The following is a 20,111-nucleotide window of genomic DNA, read 5'->3' as shown; positions in this document are numbered from 1 at the left end:
TCTGAAAAAACCTAATCTAGTCGAGTGAGTCGACGAAAATCCCGTAGGTACTCGATATCGTGCGAGATATAATATTATTATACAAGTACATAAAATCAATATTGAAAAAAAAACAAAAACAAATATTAATTATATTATATATAAAAAAAAACAAATAAGACGAAACACACAGTAAAAAACTATGTTAAGCTCAGCGATAAGATATTATACATGCATACAAAAAAAAATAATAATAGCATGCGGTATTAATGGTTTCTCGCCGACCTTGCACAATAATGCATTGAGCATTTGAACTACCTATACTATACAGTCGGCATTATGCATAACATGTGCACTGTGGAGGTACGTTGTATGCACACTACATAACTGCAGGTCGTTGAGTTTCAAAAGAAAACTACCCATTTTGGATACCGTTCTCTGTGTTGACTCAAATGTGTGTGTGTGTGTGATACATGTTTTATTTTACAAGCGGGTTCGGACAGACGGACGGAGAATACTGCGCAGTTGAATTATATAGGAGTGTGTTACGAACGAATATGAAAAGCGTATAGGTATCGTAAAAATATGTGTGCAGGATGTATTGTATTATACCGTAGTATATTATGACGTACAATAGGTACCCCGGTGCTTCAAAAATAGATGAAAAAAATTGAACGAATTTTTCTTTCACTTACCGTAGGCACACCATACGTTTTATTTCAATCGTCAGCCATTTTCGTTCGCTGTTTCAATGCCAAGTAATAATAACAGTGAGTGAGAAATTATATTCTATACGTACCTAGTCCGTAGGAAATAACGTGTCAGATCGGATAGTATCATACAACTGTGGAATTTACGTAAAATTGGTAAATCTATAGATTTTTTATAAATATTTTTAGGTGTATTTTTTTAATTTTCAAATAATTTATAATATGCATTAAATTTCTTAACAACTCAAAATTTTTTCATTAAGTATATATGCTGTATATAATTAAAGTATTTTTTTTTCGGTTTTTACTACCTATATAAAATCTATTATAACAATTTTTCACTGGAAAAAAGCTCATCACTATTTTTAAATAATAGTTATTATAATATGCTTGTAAAAACATTTAAAACGAGGGATCATTCAAATTTAATAGTTTGAACTTTTACCCATGAATTTACTGAGATGGCGAGATCACATCTCTAAACATACATCATACTATGACAGCTGACTTTCAATTTTTACTATAAAGACCCAATCATCGCTGTCAATAATCTCAGAAGCAATATTATTTAGGGTGCAGATATATAACTTATAATATTATTGCGTCGACCTTATAATATTACACTTTTGGAATTTAAAAAAATCAAAAAAAACATCTGATTGTACGCACAATAATCGTTATAACGTTATAATAGTATACTCACGTGTGTCGGTGGTTCTAAAAAATAGTCGTTGGTATAGTGTCTGGTACCTATGTTAATGCGTATTGGTGGTTTTCGAATTCAGGATTATTGTGCAATATATTAATACCTTATAAATTAATAACGCATTTAATTGTTTTTTTTTTCATATAGTACACCAACAGCAACAACAGGATACCTACGGCCTCTTCACCGGCCAACACCAACAACAGCAGCTCGAGCTCCAACACCAACGGCGGAGCTTCGTTGCAATCGTCTAACCAACCGACCACCAGTTCGCCGTCGTCAGAATGTCAATCGGCCCCACCGGCACAGCAACTGTCCAAGACCAACCTTTACATACGCGGATTGAACCAAAACACAATGGACAAGGATTTGATCACCATGTGTTCGCAGTGAGTAAAATAAATAATAATATTTTTAAAGTAATGGATCTGCGCGCGTACAGTGTGTTACACATTGAGTTCGTGTATGTATTATTATAATATACTCAACATGATAATTATCTGCAATTATACCAAATTTAGTAAGGATGAATTTATCGACTGATACAGAATATTACCAAGGTAATATTCTTTTATGGTGTGGACATCGGAACATGCATCGGATATTTGAGCTATACGCTCAATACACTAGACCGGCTTACCCAAAAACAGATCATCGCATGATTTTGCACTAAAAACTGACGTTATATTTATTAGCACTAATTTGTTTCTCGAATTTCACCGAGATTATTCTCCTCAGAAAATATTTAACAGAGCACACGTCATTGTAAAACCGATCGATTCACATGTACACGCGGAGTTTGACAATATTTAAGTAGTACATAATATTTTGATTTTTAGTATAATTTTAATGGAGAAAAAATAAACTAACTTAAAAAATATTCAGTGTTCATTATTGAAATGCAATATCATATACGTGGGACATATGAAAACGTGATACATATATCGTTGAGACGTAAATAGTTAAATCAATATTAGATTTGAACAAGATGCTTTTAAATATACCAATGATAAATGTGGGATGTATATCATGAATTGTAATCCTGGAGTCTAGTGGCGTATATAGGGGGGTTAGGGGTTCAACCCCCCCTAAAATGTGTGTTTGATACGAGCATTGATTTTGATTGTATAATTAATTGGAATTTAAGAATGGAAATTTTTTTTTAACCCCTTCTAAAATTAATGTCTATATACGCCACTGTCCTGGACCTAATATTATTAAAACATCAACTACTGCATTCAATTACATTTTACAAATTATCGATTTAATGTAGAAAAATTCACATATATTATTTTTTTGTTTATTGTTCTATAAAGTTAAAATGCTCTTTATATACACAACGTATTAACTATTAATCATATTCTTTATTATGACTTTATATTATAAAGATGCCGAAGATCTTGATATAAACTACAAAGTATATACGAGTACGTTTTCTCGAATAATGCCATTGAGACCATGTAAAATTAGTATATATAATATGCAAGATAGGTATATTATGTGTAATAGATTATAAAAGCTGCAACTTATCAATGTTAACGTGTTTACATAATTACCTATTCAAACTCGGTGAAAGTAAAGGATTTTTCTAGATTCTGATTGGTTTTACAATAACGTATTATTTTTTATGACAGGGTATCTTTTTTGGTAATAGCATTTTTAAATAGTAAAATTTCAAACGTTTTTTCTGGTAGCAAATTAAATCTGGTTGTTACTTTTAAGGTAGATATGTTTGAGAAAAACGAAATTATGCAAAACCAATTTTTGGAAAATCAATTTTGGTTTTTATTGTAATTCAAAAACTAATAACTTGATAACTTTTGAATTTAAAATGTTGACAATATTCGTCAAAATCGCTAAAATGTATAAATTATTTTGTAGTTAAAAATTTATTATGTTTGCACATTTTAATAAATATTCATTTAAATTATTTTTATGAAAATAAAAATCTTAAAAATACACATATAAAATTTCTCTTTTTATAGATATTTAAAGTTCAAATTGCGATGAAATTTAATATTTAAAAGATAAATAATACGGGTTTTAAATGTTAATTTTAAAGCTGTTCGTTTGAAGTTACACAATAACGTTCACCAATACAAATTACTTGTACTGTAAAGTAAAGCAGTGTATTATTATAATATAATGAGTGAGTGTGTGTGGTGTATAATGTAATTATATTGTGTACATTTTGTTTTTGTTAATAAAGTTCACGGGTATTATGTAAGTTAAGAAGACACGATGTTATAATTTTTAAACATTTTCTAACATTTCTACTCGATATATTATCTTGTATATAATATGAGTGTTTAAATCTTTTGTATTTTACGCAATTTCATATTATATTTTGTTTAACCTTCTACATATTGAATTTCATTGAAATCCGCTTATACTATATTGTTCTCTTGACTTTAGCAAAACATAAATCAATGTCGAAAATAAATAATTACAATACATAATACATAGTTCATTCTCTCAAGTTACAAAGTAATATTTATAATATTTAATAATAATTTATAACAAACTTATTTGCAAAAGAGAATTTCATTATATATATTCTACCTACATATCTATTTTTCTTATTTAAATAATTACCACATAAAATTAATGATTTTGTAAAAAAAACTTCTTACAAAAACAAGTTATAAAGTTATGTTGTATAATATTTAATTAATTCAGTTAATTTCCATGAAAGAATTAAAATTTTTAATATGCATTATTATGATATGCATGTAAAGATATTGATTTATTTTAATATACATATTATACATTTTAAAATAATCAGTCTAACTGTAAAAAAATGCTACCACATATTACCGCTATAATATGTTCATTTAATTTTCATTAAATAATATTTAGAATCTAATTCCTTTTAAAAAGTACTTTTTACATAAAATAAAAATCTTATTTAAAAAATCAATGAACCTTATAGTCTATATAATATTAAATCAAATACTTTCAACCACAAAAGTAATCGCGTATACAACAAAGCCTTTAAAAGAGATGAATAAAAAACTTATTTTAATCGATTGGTACTTTGATTTTCGTTACCACTACAAAGACGACCTACTTTATTCATTTCCAAATGTTTTTTTAAATATATATATAATATTCTTCCATGGTTATACCGTCAATTTTTTTCTGAGTATAAATATATATTTATATATATGTTATACGCATAGTCAACCTGATTTTTCATATATGTATATCGGCTGTGAATTAAATGTAGTTTCGAGTTCTACGTATAAAGGAAAAGGTATATTTGTAAGACTTTGATTTATTCAAACTTTTTGTCGTCTTATAAGGATTGCTTTTGTAGATGTAATCCTCGCTCGGTTTTTGAAACTTTATATTGAAATTCTCTTACCTAACCCACTTACCCTTGTACACTTTTTAAACCAATATTTTATCAACGGTTTCTATTCATTATTATTCATATTGATATTGTTTTCATCGTTCGGTGACAGCAATGAATAAAATATTAAAATATAATCAATTGTACACACATCCTTGTTTTGTGTAGTTAGTCCCGGGCAATAGTATGGCTTGTTTTATTCTCCCACCGGATCTGCATTGCGTGCTTGCAGTGCGTCTTGATTGTGTATTTGCGTATATTATAATAAGCTCTGTCTGCTGTACACATAACTTGTTATGTGACATGTCTTGCATGTCATTATAATATATTATATAATACTATCTAATTTTGATGCGCTTAAACTAATGTATTGATCCAATAGAATTGTATTTAATTATTTTTTTCCATTACAGATACGGCAACATTGTTTCAACTAAAGCGATCTTGGACAAGAACACCAACAAGTGTACGAGCGACGTATTGTATTATATTATTATTTTCAGTATTATTTCGAGAGAAAGGGACTAAAGATAAGTAGGAGTAAAACATGGACAGTTATGTATGATTTTGATTTTTGGAGAAAGTAATCGAAAAATTGATGAGTTAAGGTATGTGATACAGATGGGGATGATATAGTGAATATATTAATACATAGGTTCTTAAAATCGGTGGTACATAGAAATGGTAATTATTAGAACGAAATAGAATTATCTGTGGATAGACGAAGTAGAGAAAAACTTCAGATTTTTGGTGTGACTAGATGAAAAAGTTGATTTTATTAAGCAGTTATATTATATAATATGGATTGCAAGGTAGTGGATAATAAAACAGAATAGAAGAGGACTATAGAGAAACTTGGGAAGATAGGGTAAGAAATCAATTAGTTACGTGCAGTGTAGGAGTTGCGCCAATTGTAGACAGGATAAGAATAAATAGGTCGAGATGGTTCGGCCATGTTATGAGTGACTCGGGGGTAGTGAGAGTGGTTAATGCAATTTATGTAGAAAGCAATAGAAGGCGGGTAAGACCGGAAAAGAGATGAATAAAGCGAATAAAGGATGGTACGAAAATAGCTGGTGTGAGCAAAGAAGAGGAGAGGTACAAAGCGTAGAGCACTGTACTTGTAGGACAAGGGTGTCTGACTTCCATATAGTGGGTGGCGAAGGGTGAAAAAAAATAAAAAGGACGTTTTCAGCGTTACCTATATTATTATTTAAATTATTCGTTTTTTTTTTTTCTTCACAACGGAGCGGAGGTTGTCCTTCGTCAATAAGTCCCTAAGTCCCGCAACTATTTGACGTTAATGCTATTCTTTTGTGTGTTTTGTGCGTGTGATATAGGTTACGGATTTGTGGACTTCGAGTCTGGCTCGTGCGCTGATGCCGCGGTCAAAGGTCTGCAAGCAAAAGGTGTCCAAGCCCAAATGGCTAAAGTGGGTATTCCAGTTCAACGTAGAGCGGCCACTGTACGTTTGTTGCATGAATATTATTTATATCATACTATATTATACACTTAAAAAACTGTCGCTGTCAAACAGTATATACTAGTAATAATGTAATATGTTTTTCGTCTTACGTTTTTATTTTACAACGATAATAATAATATTGTTGTCGTGCGTCTATATCGTTACATAAATTTAACCACATGTGAATGTACACGCTGTATCAACTGTTTATCTGTATTATTATTTTTATTACGGTCGTGTGAGCCTAAATCTGCAGTGTCCATGCTTGTGTCTGTGTGTGTGTTTTATATATATATATGTGTGTGTGTGTGTGTGTGTGTGTGTGTATGTATCACTATGTATTAATAAGTCGGGCGTTATGAAACGAGAAAAAAATATGAAACATTTTCGGCTTATTATTTTTATTTAGGACGGGCGTACCTATGTACGTATAATATTATAGACGAACGTTACACGCGCACAATACTTATAACAGGATAATAATAATAAAAATCGTGTAGGCACGAACCTACCTACAGCGGTGGGGTGGTTGATTTCACGAAAAATAATATCATACCTCATTTTCAACGCGTCCATATATATATTTGTTTATATTTATTCTTTGATTTGTATTTCGAACAATGGGTTTCTAAGTGGTTTTCAGTGTATTTAGTGTACGCGTCTATACATTTTAACATTGTACGGTGATCGCATACAGATAGCCCGTTCAAACACACGGTATATGTAGGTGCGGGACATATCCCTGCCAATGCGCAATTATTCGATATTTTTATTTCGTACTATCGTCAGGTTTCCACGACGTGTGTCTGTCTGACGCTACTGGTGAACCTTCTCGTCACCGATCGGCCAGACATTAGTTATTTCGGATTTATCTAGATATGTAGCTGTAATACCGTACAGTAATGTTTATTTTTGATTCGAATATCTCAAGTAGCGTTGTAGTTTAAGTGAATGACTCACGAGTGTATTTTTCATATCACCTATATCTATACCACGTTTATTATATCACTATAGAGAGATGAATACACAAAAAATCGATTTATGTAATTGTACGGCCAACATGCATTAGGACATCGTTGGGAAAAAATACAACATACCATATTTTATCGACGAATTTTTATGATAAAACAAAAGCCATACCATTGTTTATTATATTCAATCCGCCGGCGACATGTAATTTATTATGGTGGCAGACGCGTTTATGTTTTTACCATTATAATAGTATTAGGTATAGGTACTTACTCCTTAATAGTTTAACATTCCGATTATTTTTTAGTTTTTTCGTTTGAGTAGTAGTTATATATTGTGTCTTTCTGAAGTTTTCGTGTTATTGAAAAAAAAAACATTTATTATAATATCATAATGGATACACATTAAAAACGAATTATTACAGAACGTTTATTTTAAATTATTCTACTACCTATTATATAGAGTTTAAAAAATAACAGCAATGACGAGAACTATTATATTGACAAATTATTAATTTTAATTTGCCTCACTTTCAATATGAAAAAATAAACTGCTTTACGACCGTACAAAAACAACAAAATATACACGTGTAAAACATAATAACATAATTTTACACGTTGTACAATTTAAACTGATTTAATTTGAGCAAACGTATAATAAAATTTAACTTAGATTTTCCTCTTAACAAACAGGTATCCAAATGTTTTATTTTTTTTACTTAACTTAAATTTTGGAGTGAACGATACTGTCTTGTAAAACTTGTAATGTTTCTAATAACATGTCGACAGTTGACGTGAAATTCGAATTATTATATTCTACGATGTTTTTTTTATACTTATTTTATCATAATTACTGTCATTCTGAAGGTTACTCGGTATCGGTCTAAACGAATTTAACCAGATGGTAGCAATTAATGTTGCATCTGAAAAGGTTTTTTTGCTTAACTTTATTACTCGTCACATTTACAAACACTTTAAACTGCTTTAATACATTAGTGGGCAATTATTTTATTAATGTCTGCTGTTTCTATAATCTAATTAATTAAAAAATGTATTGATGTAATCAAAGTGTAATTATTATGAAGTGTTTTTCAATTTTGTATTCACCATAATATATATTATAAGTGACAAACTATTTTGTACGACGATAATGATAAATAATTTTTAATCTGTTGTACTTTTCTTTTTTTATTTTACTGTCTTACTGAATATGAATAATTTGAAAAGCTTATTGTTACATTTCACATAGGCATTCAAACCGTTATTTCTGAAATAAAAATATGTATTCATCGTAAATTACCCAAAACAGCTATAAAACACTTTGGTTGTGCAATCATTTAGTGTTTACCGGTTATCTAAAAGAAAAATCAACATACTTATTTTTATAAATAACAATTCAACTGTTTTTTTTTTATTTAATACATATAGTAAGAATAGTTTTTATTGAAATTTAACACAATATACTCTAATGATAGATATTATGGTAGTGGGCATGACCCCGTAACAAACTTTTCAATCAATTTTTCTATCCGCCTTCGTTAAAAAAATTCACAAAACGCCCCTGTCGTAACTCGTTTATATAGATACCTGCCGATAAGCCGTGAATCATTGACGTAGCTTTTACTTTTTATGTACGTTTTTGGAGTTCTTTAACAATGATTGTGCATTTTCAACTCTAAACGTATTTATATACTGTGATAAATCGACTTATATGGTACGAATTCGCTTGAAATTTGTGTCTTGATCTCGTAACTTTCTTAATCGGCTCGATAAAACCACTTGCGTCGAACGAACGCACTCGTCGAACCACGCAAGTCCAAACGGTCAATAGTTTAATTTAATTTAATTTGATGGACTGGGCGAATTACGAATGCAATACATAAGAGTCGATTTTCGTTCGAAACGGGTACGCACACCATGTTATTGCTACATTGTTATCTCGTCAATCTCACAATACGGCCGCCGTCGCGGGTCATATATACATTATTCGCAATATTTTCTGATATCAAACTCTAAGCTGCCTTTTGTTAGAATCACAAAACGCTGTGTGTTGGCAACGCGGGCAAAGGAGAATAAAGAAAACAGCGAGCTCGGCTTAAAAATCAATAGTTTCAAAACCTCTCGAGTAATTTTGAAACGCTAAATCTACTTATAGACGTCGTTAATACCACTGCGATGTACGAGTAGATATTTAAACCGCGGTTTACAATCTTTCGGTCCGCTTCCTCCCCGCCTGTGCCTCTGTTTTATTGTCAATGCGTTCGCTTCCGTTTTCTGTACACGCCGCTTAATGATAATATTGTCTTTGCGATTGTGTTTGACTAATGGCTATGGGATTATAAAACTTATTGGCGTGCTGAATAATGTGTATAATTACACGTCCGAAAACGTCAGTACAACTGTTATACGCTCTCTGTTATAAGTCGGTGTACAAAAATGTTTGCTCCGCATTCGTCGATTTGTTTTCCTATATAACTTGTAATATATACTATCTTAATATACGCAACTGCAGTGGCACTATTCGTGTCCACAGACTACCAATCGTTGTTGAGTTATTTCTTCTGTCCGTCGTCTTGTGTTCGGGCGTATTTTTTTTTTTTTTTGCGTTTTAACATTTTAAAAATTATAAACAGTGTTTCGCTTTCGATGTGTCTTACACTATTATTGCGATGTGTCTAGTGTATAATATATATTTTATAGTTTGTTTTTCGTACGTAATTCATAATAATATAATATTATGACACATTTGACGACGTTCCTCCACTAATACATAAAAATAAGTATATGTATCGAGGATACATTTTTGATTTGGGTGTAGAGAAAACAAAATATTTACTCGTGCATATACGAGTGTATACACACAGACAGGCCTATGCGTGTGATCACTAAGGATTTGGACAGGACAATAATGATCAATATTAAATTAATTTTATTACTGTTTGGCTGTTTTTACATTATTTGAAAAAAAAAATTATTTAAATAAATGTATGGTTTAATTTTATTAGCAGCAAGAACAAGATCCTACAAACTTATATATAGCCAACTTGCCACCGAATTTCAAAGAGAATGATTTGGATACGCTATTATCGAAGTTTGGTCAGGTAGTATCAACTAGGATTTTACGTGATACAAATATGGTCAGCAAAGGAGTCGGATTTGCTAGGTAAATTATAATTCAGTTATTTTATACAAACAAGAACTTTCTTTTTCAGAATAATATTAATGTTTTTTGTTTGCTTAATAATTTTCAGAATGGACTCCAAGGAAAAATGTGAACAAATCATTCAAATGTTCAACGGAAATCCATTGCCAGGATCTAAAGAACCGTTGCTAGTCAAATTCGCTGACAGTGGCCAAAAGAAGAGAAACCCTAGCTATAGATCAGACTCTCGTTTGTGGAGAGAATCGGAGGTATGTTTTGAACTATATATAGTACGCGCGTTTATCACACGCATTACCCACGTAGATAGATAATTTATTTGGAAAACCACGCGTAATAATATTATATATATATATATAAGTGGTAGGTAATCACAACGATATAGGTATTGATTAATTTTTATAAATTTAATTTCCTCACACAATAGAATTTATAAAATATATATTATTTACCTTTTCTTTCATCATCATTTTAAATTGCTCGCACTGTTAATGATGAATCATTAAATTATTATTATAGGTAAATTAGACGAAAATGTCAATAATATACATTTAAAGTAATACAAAATAAATGATTATTTACAGTTTTATTGCGTTTCATTTTTAATAGAGAATAGTTTAACTTAATTTTACTTAGTGTTGTAATTTGCAATTTTATACTTCAGAAATAAATATCAATTCACAAGAACTTTAAATTGAAAAATAATACTAATTAATGATTTTGTTCAAACATTAATTAATTTATACTATGAACTACATTCATGTGTTAATCATTTAAGACTGTGTAACGAACTTAAAAACTAATACAATTAAAATTCCGTGGTAACATCGGTAAAAAAATTAAAAGTTATTAGTTTATATAATTAGGGTCAATATTTATATACTTTTATATGTTTTTAGTGTTTTATAAAAAAAATATAGCTTGTTTATGCAGAAATGTATTTTATAATATAAACAAAACGATTCAGTATACATACAATTTTTTTTCAAATGCTCAAAAACAAAAAAACTCTTGTGTTAAAAACAGTTAATAACAAATGGCTTTTTTTAATCAATCTGAATGCTATGAAAACCCTCCGTATATTAGTATAAGAAAAAATAATATTTCATAAATTATACTACAACTATTAAAAAAATAAATATGTATTATATATCAAATATTATATTGCATTATTGTTATTACCGAAAACAGTTATAGTATATTGATTTCAGAATTGTTCTTTATAGAAAAATATTATTCTAATTATCTTATCTATTTATTTTATGTATATAAAAAAAAATTAAAATTAAATCTAATCACACTATTTAATACTTAAAATAACCATGAGTTAACTCTTTCCCCTCTCATAAAAAAATACTAAGCCATCGATTAACTCAAAAATATGCATTATGGTGGTGTAAACATTTTCCCGAGCGCGTAAATATGATATCCAAAACCGTATACCTTACGACACGGTAATCTCGAATTTAATATTATATTTTTTCCTATACATTTTAAATCCAACTACGAGGACGTCTTATTATGAACATAATTCAAGTACAAGAACTCAGTGTGTGCAAACCATTGGATATATAATACATACTTCTAATAGAGTAGCCATTAAAACTGTTGTATATTTAATACTTATCTATCAAGTAACATTTTTATATTTTAGATAGCACGAATAGATTTTAAATAACTTATTTGTGTTTTTGTACATTATATTTTATTGTGTGTATGTATAACGTTTGTTATTTTTTAATTTTTTTGATTTTATTATTCGATATCATATAGAATAACGGTGTCGGTTTATAAAATTATAAAAACGATACTTATAGTAGATTCGAAATGATAGTAACTATAATCACAATATACTGTAATTTAATTATAAACAATTATGGAACAGCGTTCATTCCAAACAGTTGTTATACATTTTATTTAGTAACCATGCATTAACCAATATCATCAAAGTTAATCTTAAAAATACTGTCCTGTATAAATGGATTACGCACAATATGACGTCCTCAGGTTAGGGTCAGAGCTTTGACATCTACCGCCCACTCCATTAACATATTATTATACTATAATATTATGTTTATCAAGCTCTGTCCGTCTAATCTGTAAAACGTATACTTAATTTTATTGTATTATTATTTATTTGTCATTGAGGCCCGGATGTCGATAACTTTTTTCCAACATATTTAACTATCTACATTTTCTAGTTTAAAATGTATTTCAATAGCACGAAAATATTTAAAACTTATTTGAATTTTAGATTTTTGTTGGTTGAGAAAAAAATTGCTTTTATTTTATTTAATTTTTTAATTTTTGTTTTACGTGATTTTTATTTTACCTTTAGATTAAAATAATTTCAGACTTCAATAAAATAAATATTCACATCGCAGTTTAGTGTTTTGTTTATATTATGTGTGTTGTTTTTATTTTTTTAGCATGCCTATAAAGCAATTAAAAAAAAAAAACTTTACCACATTCATAAGGCACTAAAAAGTGCACTGACTGACATCCGGGTCCAAATTTATGACCATTATATTATTATTATTTATTATTTTTGTTTTTGCATAATATTGTATTAAAACTCTATTCGTTGTTGTTGTGTGACAGAACGGCGGATGTATGCGATTTCCGGTACAGCACTATATGTTGCAGGGCTCACACGTCGGGTACGAAGCGACCCACAACGGTCTGACCGGCTCGGCTGGCTCGCACGTCATACCGGCCACGGCACTTGCGCAGTACGTCGGCCGGCACTACACCACGCAGGCGTTGCCTGCCCACGGATACTCAATCCCGGCGTCCACGTGGCTGCCTCAATACGTGATGCAGCCCGCTCCGCCACACCACCTGGCCCAAATAGACGTATGGCGCATATATATACCTTACCTAACTTAACCTAATCTACACCTTACCTGTAATAATACTGTAATAACTTTGCCGTATTTCCGCCACCGCGATCCGCCTAAACGATCATTATGTAATTGTACGCTATTGCGAGTACACCCGACAATAAACTCCGGGCTTAAGCCATATTTAGATGCGGCCCCCGAGGGCCAAACTTTTCAACGAGAATGAAAACAAATTTTATTTTTATGGTATAGTTAAATTATAATTACAATTTAAAAACTACACTGAAATTTATTCTTAATTTTATAAATCGAGTTATCATTTTATTAACCGCCGATTATTATTTGCAAACCATAATTCTCATATGTCGATAACATTTAATAGGTACCGTTAAATTGTCTCGTGTATTAAATGTTCTAAATTTATTTTTTATTCTACCAAATTTTTAATACGTAATTTTAACTTAACGATTTGCAATTGCGAAAATAGTTGAGTATATTTTTAGGGTAAAGTTCAAGTGGGGAGACAGTAATTTTCATTTAACATTTTTCCCAGATCCGGTAAATTATAGTTTGTATTAACTTTTGATGGGTTGCGTCAAGTCGAGTACTCTCAAAACCACACTATTTCATTACAAATGAAACTATTTAATCCTTATCATAAGTGAAGATGAAATTTTAGATCTTTTTTTAGTATCTTATTCAGTTACTTGTTTTAGTAGTGTCAGTGGTTGAAAGCACAAGAATGTTATTAATAAAAAAAAAAAAATATATGTTTCAATTATAATACCAGTATATTACGCAATACTCTTAGTTCTTATATAGATATAGTTTATAGCATATCATGTAACTCTTGGAAATTGTGGTCCACGGATAATGTCCCCAACCATTCATGATTTAAGCTTGAGGCTCAAGTCATGTACCATCAAAGAACCACCGACATGAATTAAAATGATGATCTAGATGTATTTTTATAACCAAAAGAATTACTCGAACAAATTTATCAGGGTTAAGTTTTTAAAATTCTCATTATTATGGAATATTTTTCAATATTTACTAGGTTTGCTAAATATTCAAGTAGATTCGTTCAAAAAATCATTAAACAATAACAAATGTTATTATTAAACTTCATAATATATACTTTCCTTGGGTTTCTTTTCACGTTTGAATATACTTATATGTGTTTTATTTGTTTCGTTTGTTATAGAGTCTTGCCTATCTACTAGCTTTTAAAATTTACATTTTATTAAGTCGCAATATTGCAATTCAAATATCAGAAAAATGTATGTTTTTCCTCCAATCTCCGCCTGTTTTATTTTCTTAGGAAATTGAAGGTTTACTTCATCTGCATCGCACTCCGGTCGTTAACTATATAATATATCGTTAAGCATATTTTAAATAAGCTCTTTAGATGATTTTTGTGTATAACTTTTTTATTTATAAGCGCTACACTGTTCACACTAAGACGGGGTACACGTATTAATTTGAAATATAAATGTTTTGTTTAAGACTCCTGTATGTTGTCAGATGATTCAGCAAGCTGATCCTGGATCCGTTCAATACGGTTCAGTTATACCGCAACTCGCCACACATATGTCTGCTTTACAGATCGGAAACGGATCAGTAAGTCTATACATTAATGGCATTTCATTACTCTCGTAGATTCTTAGCGATTATAAACGATCATGACATTTTTTCCCTGTAAATGGCGATTATTAGTCGTACATGTTTGTGTATGTACCTAATTTACATAATAATTATCTTAAGTACGTATGCATGCAATATATAGCGTCAGATGCAGTAATTTAACATGCAATACGTGTATAGTGTATACATTATTTATCTAGGGTTTTACTAGTCACGATCAGCGGCAATCGTTATTTAATCGCAATAAGAATCTCTTGATAATGTAATAAAATATCGTTTTCGTATATTATTATAAGAACTGCTCATTTTCGCCTCTTTTTTTTTTAATCAAGTATCCATGTTTTAGTACGTGGCCGGCCCACACCCAGGTTATCCGTACTACACAAGCACTGCACCAAACATAATTCACACGGTTCCAATTCCATCTGAAGAACATCCATCAACAGCGGCGTCACCCGATGACTCCTATCAACATTTCACGCACAAATAAACAATAAACACTATGCTAAACCAACCAAAATCGATAAAATATAGTAGGTAACATCTCTTCTTATTCCCCGACGCCCCAAGCTGTTTTTTTTTTTTTTTTTTATTAGTTATTTTGGCCATTTCAAAATTTAGTTAAATTTGTTTAGTACTAAAAAATAAGAAAAGGTTGGTGAATATTTGTAAATATTTAACCAGAAGTTGTATAAAAATAATAAAAACTATTAGTCACCTTGTTGAACTCCGTTGGGAAAATAGATTTTCAAAACATCGTTATCAGCGCAGAGTAACAGGTTAACATTATTTTAGACAAACATAAATTTTAGTTCAATACAAATTTAGCTCAATTGCGGTTTTATGTAGAGTAATTATTTTTATTTCATTATTATAGTAGGCACTTGTTTCATCTGCCATTCCCTCCAAACAAGTCTTCCCGAGTCTTGTTTTGTAAATTCCAAATTGATTATTTTGCCCAATGCTATTTTTTTCGGACTCTTGACAGCATGTCATTTATTTTGACATGTAATAGTTTTAAACAACGCATATTATCGTTTCACGATTTATTTACACCGAGTTAGTTATTTTTACTGGAAAAACATTAAATTTATTTTGATCACTCCATCGTTTAGACGTAAAAACATAAAAACCGTTTTATGTCTAAATTTTGCAGTTTTTAATAATTTATTTTTAGAGTTATTACAGTAATATTTACTGAACGTTATATTCTTAAAATGAAACGAGAATACGTGTTTTTATTATATGTATTTTAAACGATTATCGAAAAAATTAATAGCAGATTCATACGGTCCAAAAATATGTACTTATTTATCAATTTGTTAAATTTGACATTCGGCCTAATGTCGACTAAATTTACAGTACTGAGTTAAAAAAAACCATTCAATAATATCCATAATTTTGGTCCTAATAATATTTGTTTTTGTAAATTTTAAATTATTTTTGTTTAAAACATGTTCATTGAAATTATTATTTATTTTTTTGTTGTTGAGATTAATTTTTCGTTTTTTTTAAAAAAATGTGTATAAAGTTAAAATTGTTTTGAGTTATAATTTTGTTTGTCGTTCGCGGTACCGTTTATTTCTTGAAATTTAAAATTTGAAAGTTATGTTTATTTTAAGGGTTGTCTTTTTAAGTGTATAACTGTTACACCCGTTGGCAACTAAACATAAAAATTAAAAAAAAAATTAAAGTTGAGCCTCCCAGTGTATGTAATTTTAATTCAGTAATATGAAATTCGTAATACCTGATTCGCATTGCCGTTGACGACGTTGACGCATCCGGAAGTTAACTATCATGTTACAAATACAATTCATAGATGAAATTATTACGTGAATAATATATATAAAAATAATAATAAAAAATTTAGGTTTAAGTTTATTCATTAAGTTATTGATATATTTAACAATATTTTTGTTTAATAAGTATAGTATAGTTATGTAGCCTAATATAAATTTAAATGTAATTTATTGTCGCCTTGACGACCACTCCTCCCCCCACCACTCCCCCGTAGTATAACCATCCATTTTATATCCGTGTGACTGAATTTTTTTTTTTTTTGGTAAATTTGTCTCCTTGAAATTCTGTGATACATGTGTTAGTACATGTCAGCGGTTAATAGTCACTATAATGTTTTGTACCGTTTGAAAAAATTTATCTTTAAAACGATACATTTCAAGTTTTTATTTTAAATTTATAAAAAAAATTAAAGAATGTTTATTTTTTTACCTTGATGACTTAGGTATGTATTTTTAAAAGAAAAGAGTTATTTTTGTTTTTATTATTTTCATATTTTATTTATTTGTTTTTTTTTTTAAATTTCTTCTATAGTAATTAACGACTGATTTCGTCGTATTTTATTTGGCCTATGGTTATAACATTATAAAAGTATATAAAACATAATGTGATTTTTTTCGTTATTCATCTAAATTATTATGATTTTGACAACAATAGGCATAGTTAGGTATAGTTGTACTAGTAATAATATGTGTGTGAGCTGGCTAGAAAAATAAAAGGATTTAATTAGTCATTATATTTCACTCGATGGGGGATACGTCATTTTTAGCACCGGTCAACGATAATAATTAACAACAAAAATGGTAATATTTAACTGAATATTTTCTCAAACACTGTCCCTTCCATTAAATCGATCACGAATATCGACTCATATTATACTATAAAATTTGGGTCACAAAATTTATTTTTTTTATATATTTTTTTTAAGCCAAACCGCAGCGTAAACAATAATTATCGGTTTATTGTTTTGAGAAATTGGTTCTTACCCTCTTCCCCAACTAGTGACTTTTTCATGCCTTGTCAGCTTTTTAACATCGTCCACTGCTTACAAACCGAAACTACGAAGTCCCCTGATGACGACTCCGACGACAGTGACGCTACTACCACAGTTCATGTAAACATATTATAAAGTTACAATAACATTTCATTTTTTTTTCTCCACGACTTTCTCACCTCTCTCCACGACGCATTAGTCAAGTCGATATATTTTTTAATTTAAACAATGTGTATAATATATATATATATGAAACATATGTGTGTATATATAAAAATATTTTTAAAAAAATACCAATAATTGTCCGACAATTGTGATTATTGTTTAAATACGTCTGCTCCATTAATCCCAAAGATATTGTAGTAATACCGCTGAGACCGTGCCTCGGCGCTCATTTAATGGCGGTACTAAAAACAAATATGTTAGGTTTATTTATATTTAGCTTTTTTTGTCTTTTGTTTTTTTCTCTTTCCTTATTTTTGTCATGAGTTATATAAATTATTATAGTTTTTATTTTTATTATTATTATTTTTGATGAATTTATACAATTTATATGATACAATTTAATTATGTGTAAATACGTTTTCAAAGCAAAATTTTAAAGAAATTTGGACGATGCCATTCTTATAGTAACGCCTCCTATAATAATCGTAGTAGTGCAATCTTAATTTGGCTGTATTTCATTCATATTGTAGCTTATTATTTATTTATTTTTATTTACCTACGATTTTTAGAAAATTGTCTTACTTCATTCGAAAAACGATTTTCTTAGGGAATTTCTGGGTTAACTATGAAATGAATTGTATATATATACGACTGTTCAAATTTTACAGGGGTATTTTTGTATTCTGTCCCATAAAAAAAAATTTAATAAAAATGTAATAATAAGACTTGGTTTCGCCTAAGCGCCTTTGTCTGAATAAAACGTATACAGTTTTAAATGTGATATTTAGCACATCGGTGTCTTCCCAGGACGCTGTTTGCACATGATTATTTGTGCTAAAGACAAAATGAAAATATCGATAAAAAAAAAAAGTGAATAATTTTCCGTGAGTTCCGGAATTTCTTACGATCGATTTATTACGTGCCTACTAGTTTTCCGCTCACACGATATAATGTAGAGGTACGTCCACAGTAGACCGGACGACATTAAATCGAAGTTAAAATCAAATAGGTAGTAATAAAATAAAAATAAATATATTAAAAAATCATGGTCTACGCCCGATCCAAATATGTTAACATTACAGATTCACGTACGATATACGAATGCTCGTATGTATATTATAATAATATTTTGTAAATCTGTTGCGTTTTTCGACGTTTCTATTAAATGGTTGTACGTCATAATATTCTGTATATGTAGATCCTTTTCTGTTTATTAATTAATATTTTTGTTAAACGTCTTTTGGCCAACGACGTATTATTATTGTCATAATATGTAGCTAAACGTAACGTCAATAATAACGCCTCAGAATATAATAAAAATTATAATGTACGTATGTGTATAGTATATGTACAACATTTCAACATTTCAACAAAAAAATATATAATATTATATAAATCGTATTACCTACGTTTAATAATATGATAACAATTCGTACGTTATAATATGTAACGACTTATTTTTAGTATGTAAGTTTAAGTGTTATTATTATGATAATGATAATGATAATGATATTATGTTAACATTAATTAAAAGTCTAATACTAAATTCATTTTTTTTCTGTAGCGTACTGCGCGTACGCTACACACGATTAGCCTATACATATTATTATAATATTAAAAGATAAATGAAAATTGATAAAAAGGACGATTGTTCAAATGTTGTTTTGTCAAAGCTGTCTTAAACATGGCTTGTCATTATTTTTGTTTCCAAAAAAAAAAAAAAAAATACAATTTAGCTTAGCTTTAGTGTATTAAGATTTTTTTTTGCTTTTAAATGTACGTCTTAATTTATATTTAAGTTTAGTGATAACGATAATAATTTTAATAAACAAAAAAAAAAACCTTGTATCGAAAAAAAGTTTATAAAGGAAAAAACAATATTAATATAACGTCGAAAGGAGAAATAATAAGTAATATAATACATAATAATATAATATATATTAAGTATGTGCGAACAAGATGTTTGTACGTTGTGATTGAGACTGCTGGTCCCCCCTCCCTAAAATCGGCGGGTAATGTTGCGTTAAAAGATAATAATAATTATAATAAAAACATAAAAATTTAATGTGGAAAAAACAAGAGTCACCCAAAACAACTGGTACTCTCGGCTTAACTCATTTATATCACCCGGTGTCTTGTATTATTAATTGTGACTGATCATTGTTATGTAGAAGGCCTTAGTTATTAAGTCTTGCCGTAATATTTATGTGTATAGTTTAATGATTTCTCCTTATATGATTTTTTTTCTCCTTTCTGATTTCGCCGAGTTGAAAAATTGATTATTATGAATTATTTATTGATATTATTTAATATTATACGTACTAT

At 29.3% G+C, this 20,111-nt stretch overlaps 1 protein-coding gene across 8 annotated transcripts in view; it reads left to right on the top strand.

Annotated features, from left to right (window-relative positions):
• LOC113555532 (protein alan shepard) overlaps positions 1-19,218 on the top strand; it is a 116,473-nt gene extending 97,255 nt beyond the window's left edge. For 3 of the 8 annotated variants that reach the window (XM_026959923.2, XM_026959929.2, XM_026959930.2), the window contains 8 exons: positions 1,543-1,784; positions 5,164-5,216; positions 6,091-6,215; positions 10,189-10,346; positions 10,435-10,594; positions 12,945-13,199; positions 14,693-14,806; positions 15,177-19,218. In XM_026959923.2, coding sequence (XP_026815724.1) covers positions 1,543-1,784; positions 5,164-5,216; positions 6,091-6,215; positions 10,189-10,346; positions 10,435-10,594; positions 12,945-13,199; positions 14,693-14,806; positions 15,177-15,320 — 1,251 coding nt within the window. In that variant the 3' untranslated portion in view covers positions 15,321-19,218. Of the gene's footprint in view, positions 1-1,542; positions 1,785-5,163; positions 5,217-6,090; positions 6,216-10,188; positions 10,347-10,434; positions 10,595-12,944; positions 13,200-14,692; positions 14,807-15,162 lie in introns of all 8 variants that reach the window. The other 5 variants (XM_026959926.2, XM_026959924.2, XM_026959925.2 and 2 more) reach the window with 5 other exon arrangements.
• Positions 19,219-20,111: the final 893 nt, after the last annotated feature.

Source organism: Rhopalosiphum maidis, chromosome 3 (assembly GCF_003676215.2).
Source record: "Rhopalosiphum maidis isolate BTI-1 chromosome 3, ASM367621v3, whole genome shotgun sequence".
Classification (NCBI taxonomy): Eukaryota; Metazoa; Arthropoda; class Insecta; order Hemiptera; family Aphididae; genus Rhopalosiphum; species Rhopalosiphum maidis.
The sequence above is the reverse complement of the archived record's forward strand: the minus strand, read 5'-3'. Positions and strand labels throughout refer to the sequence as shown.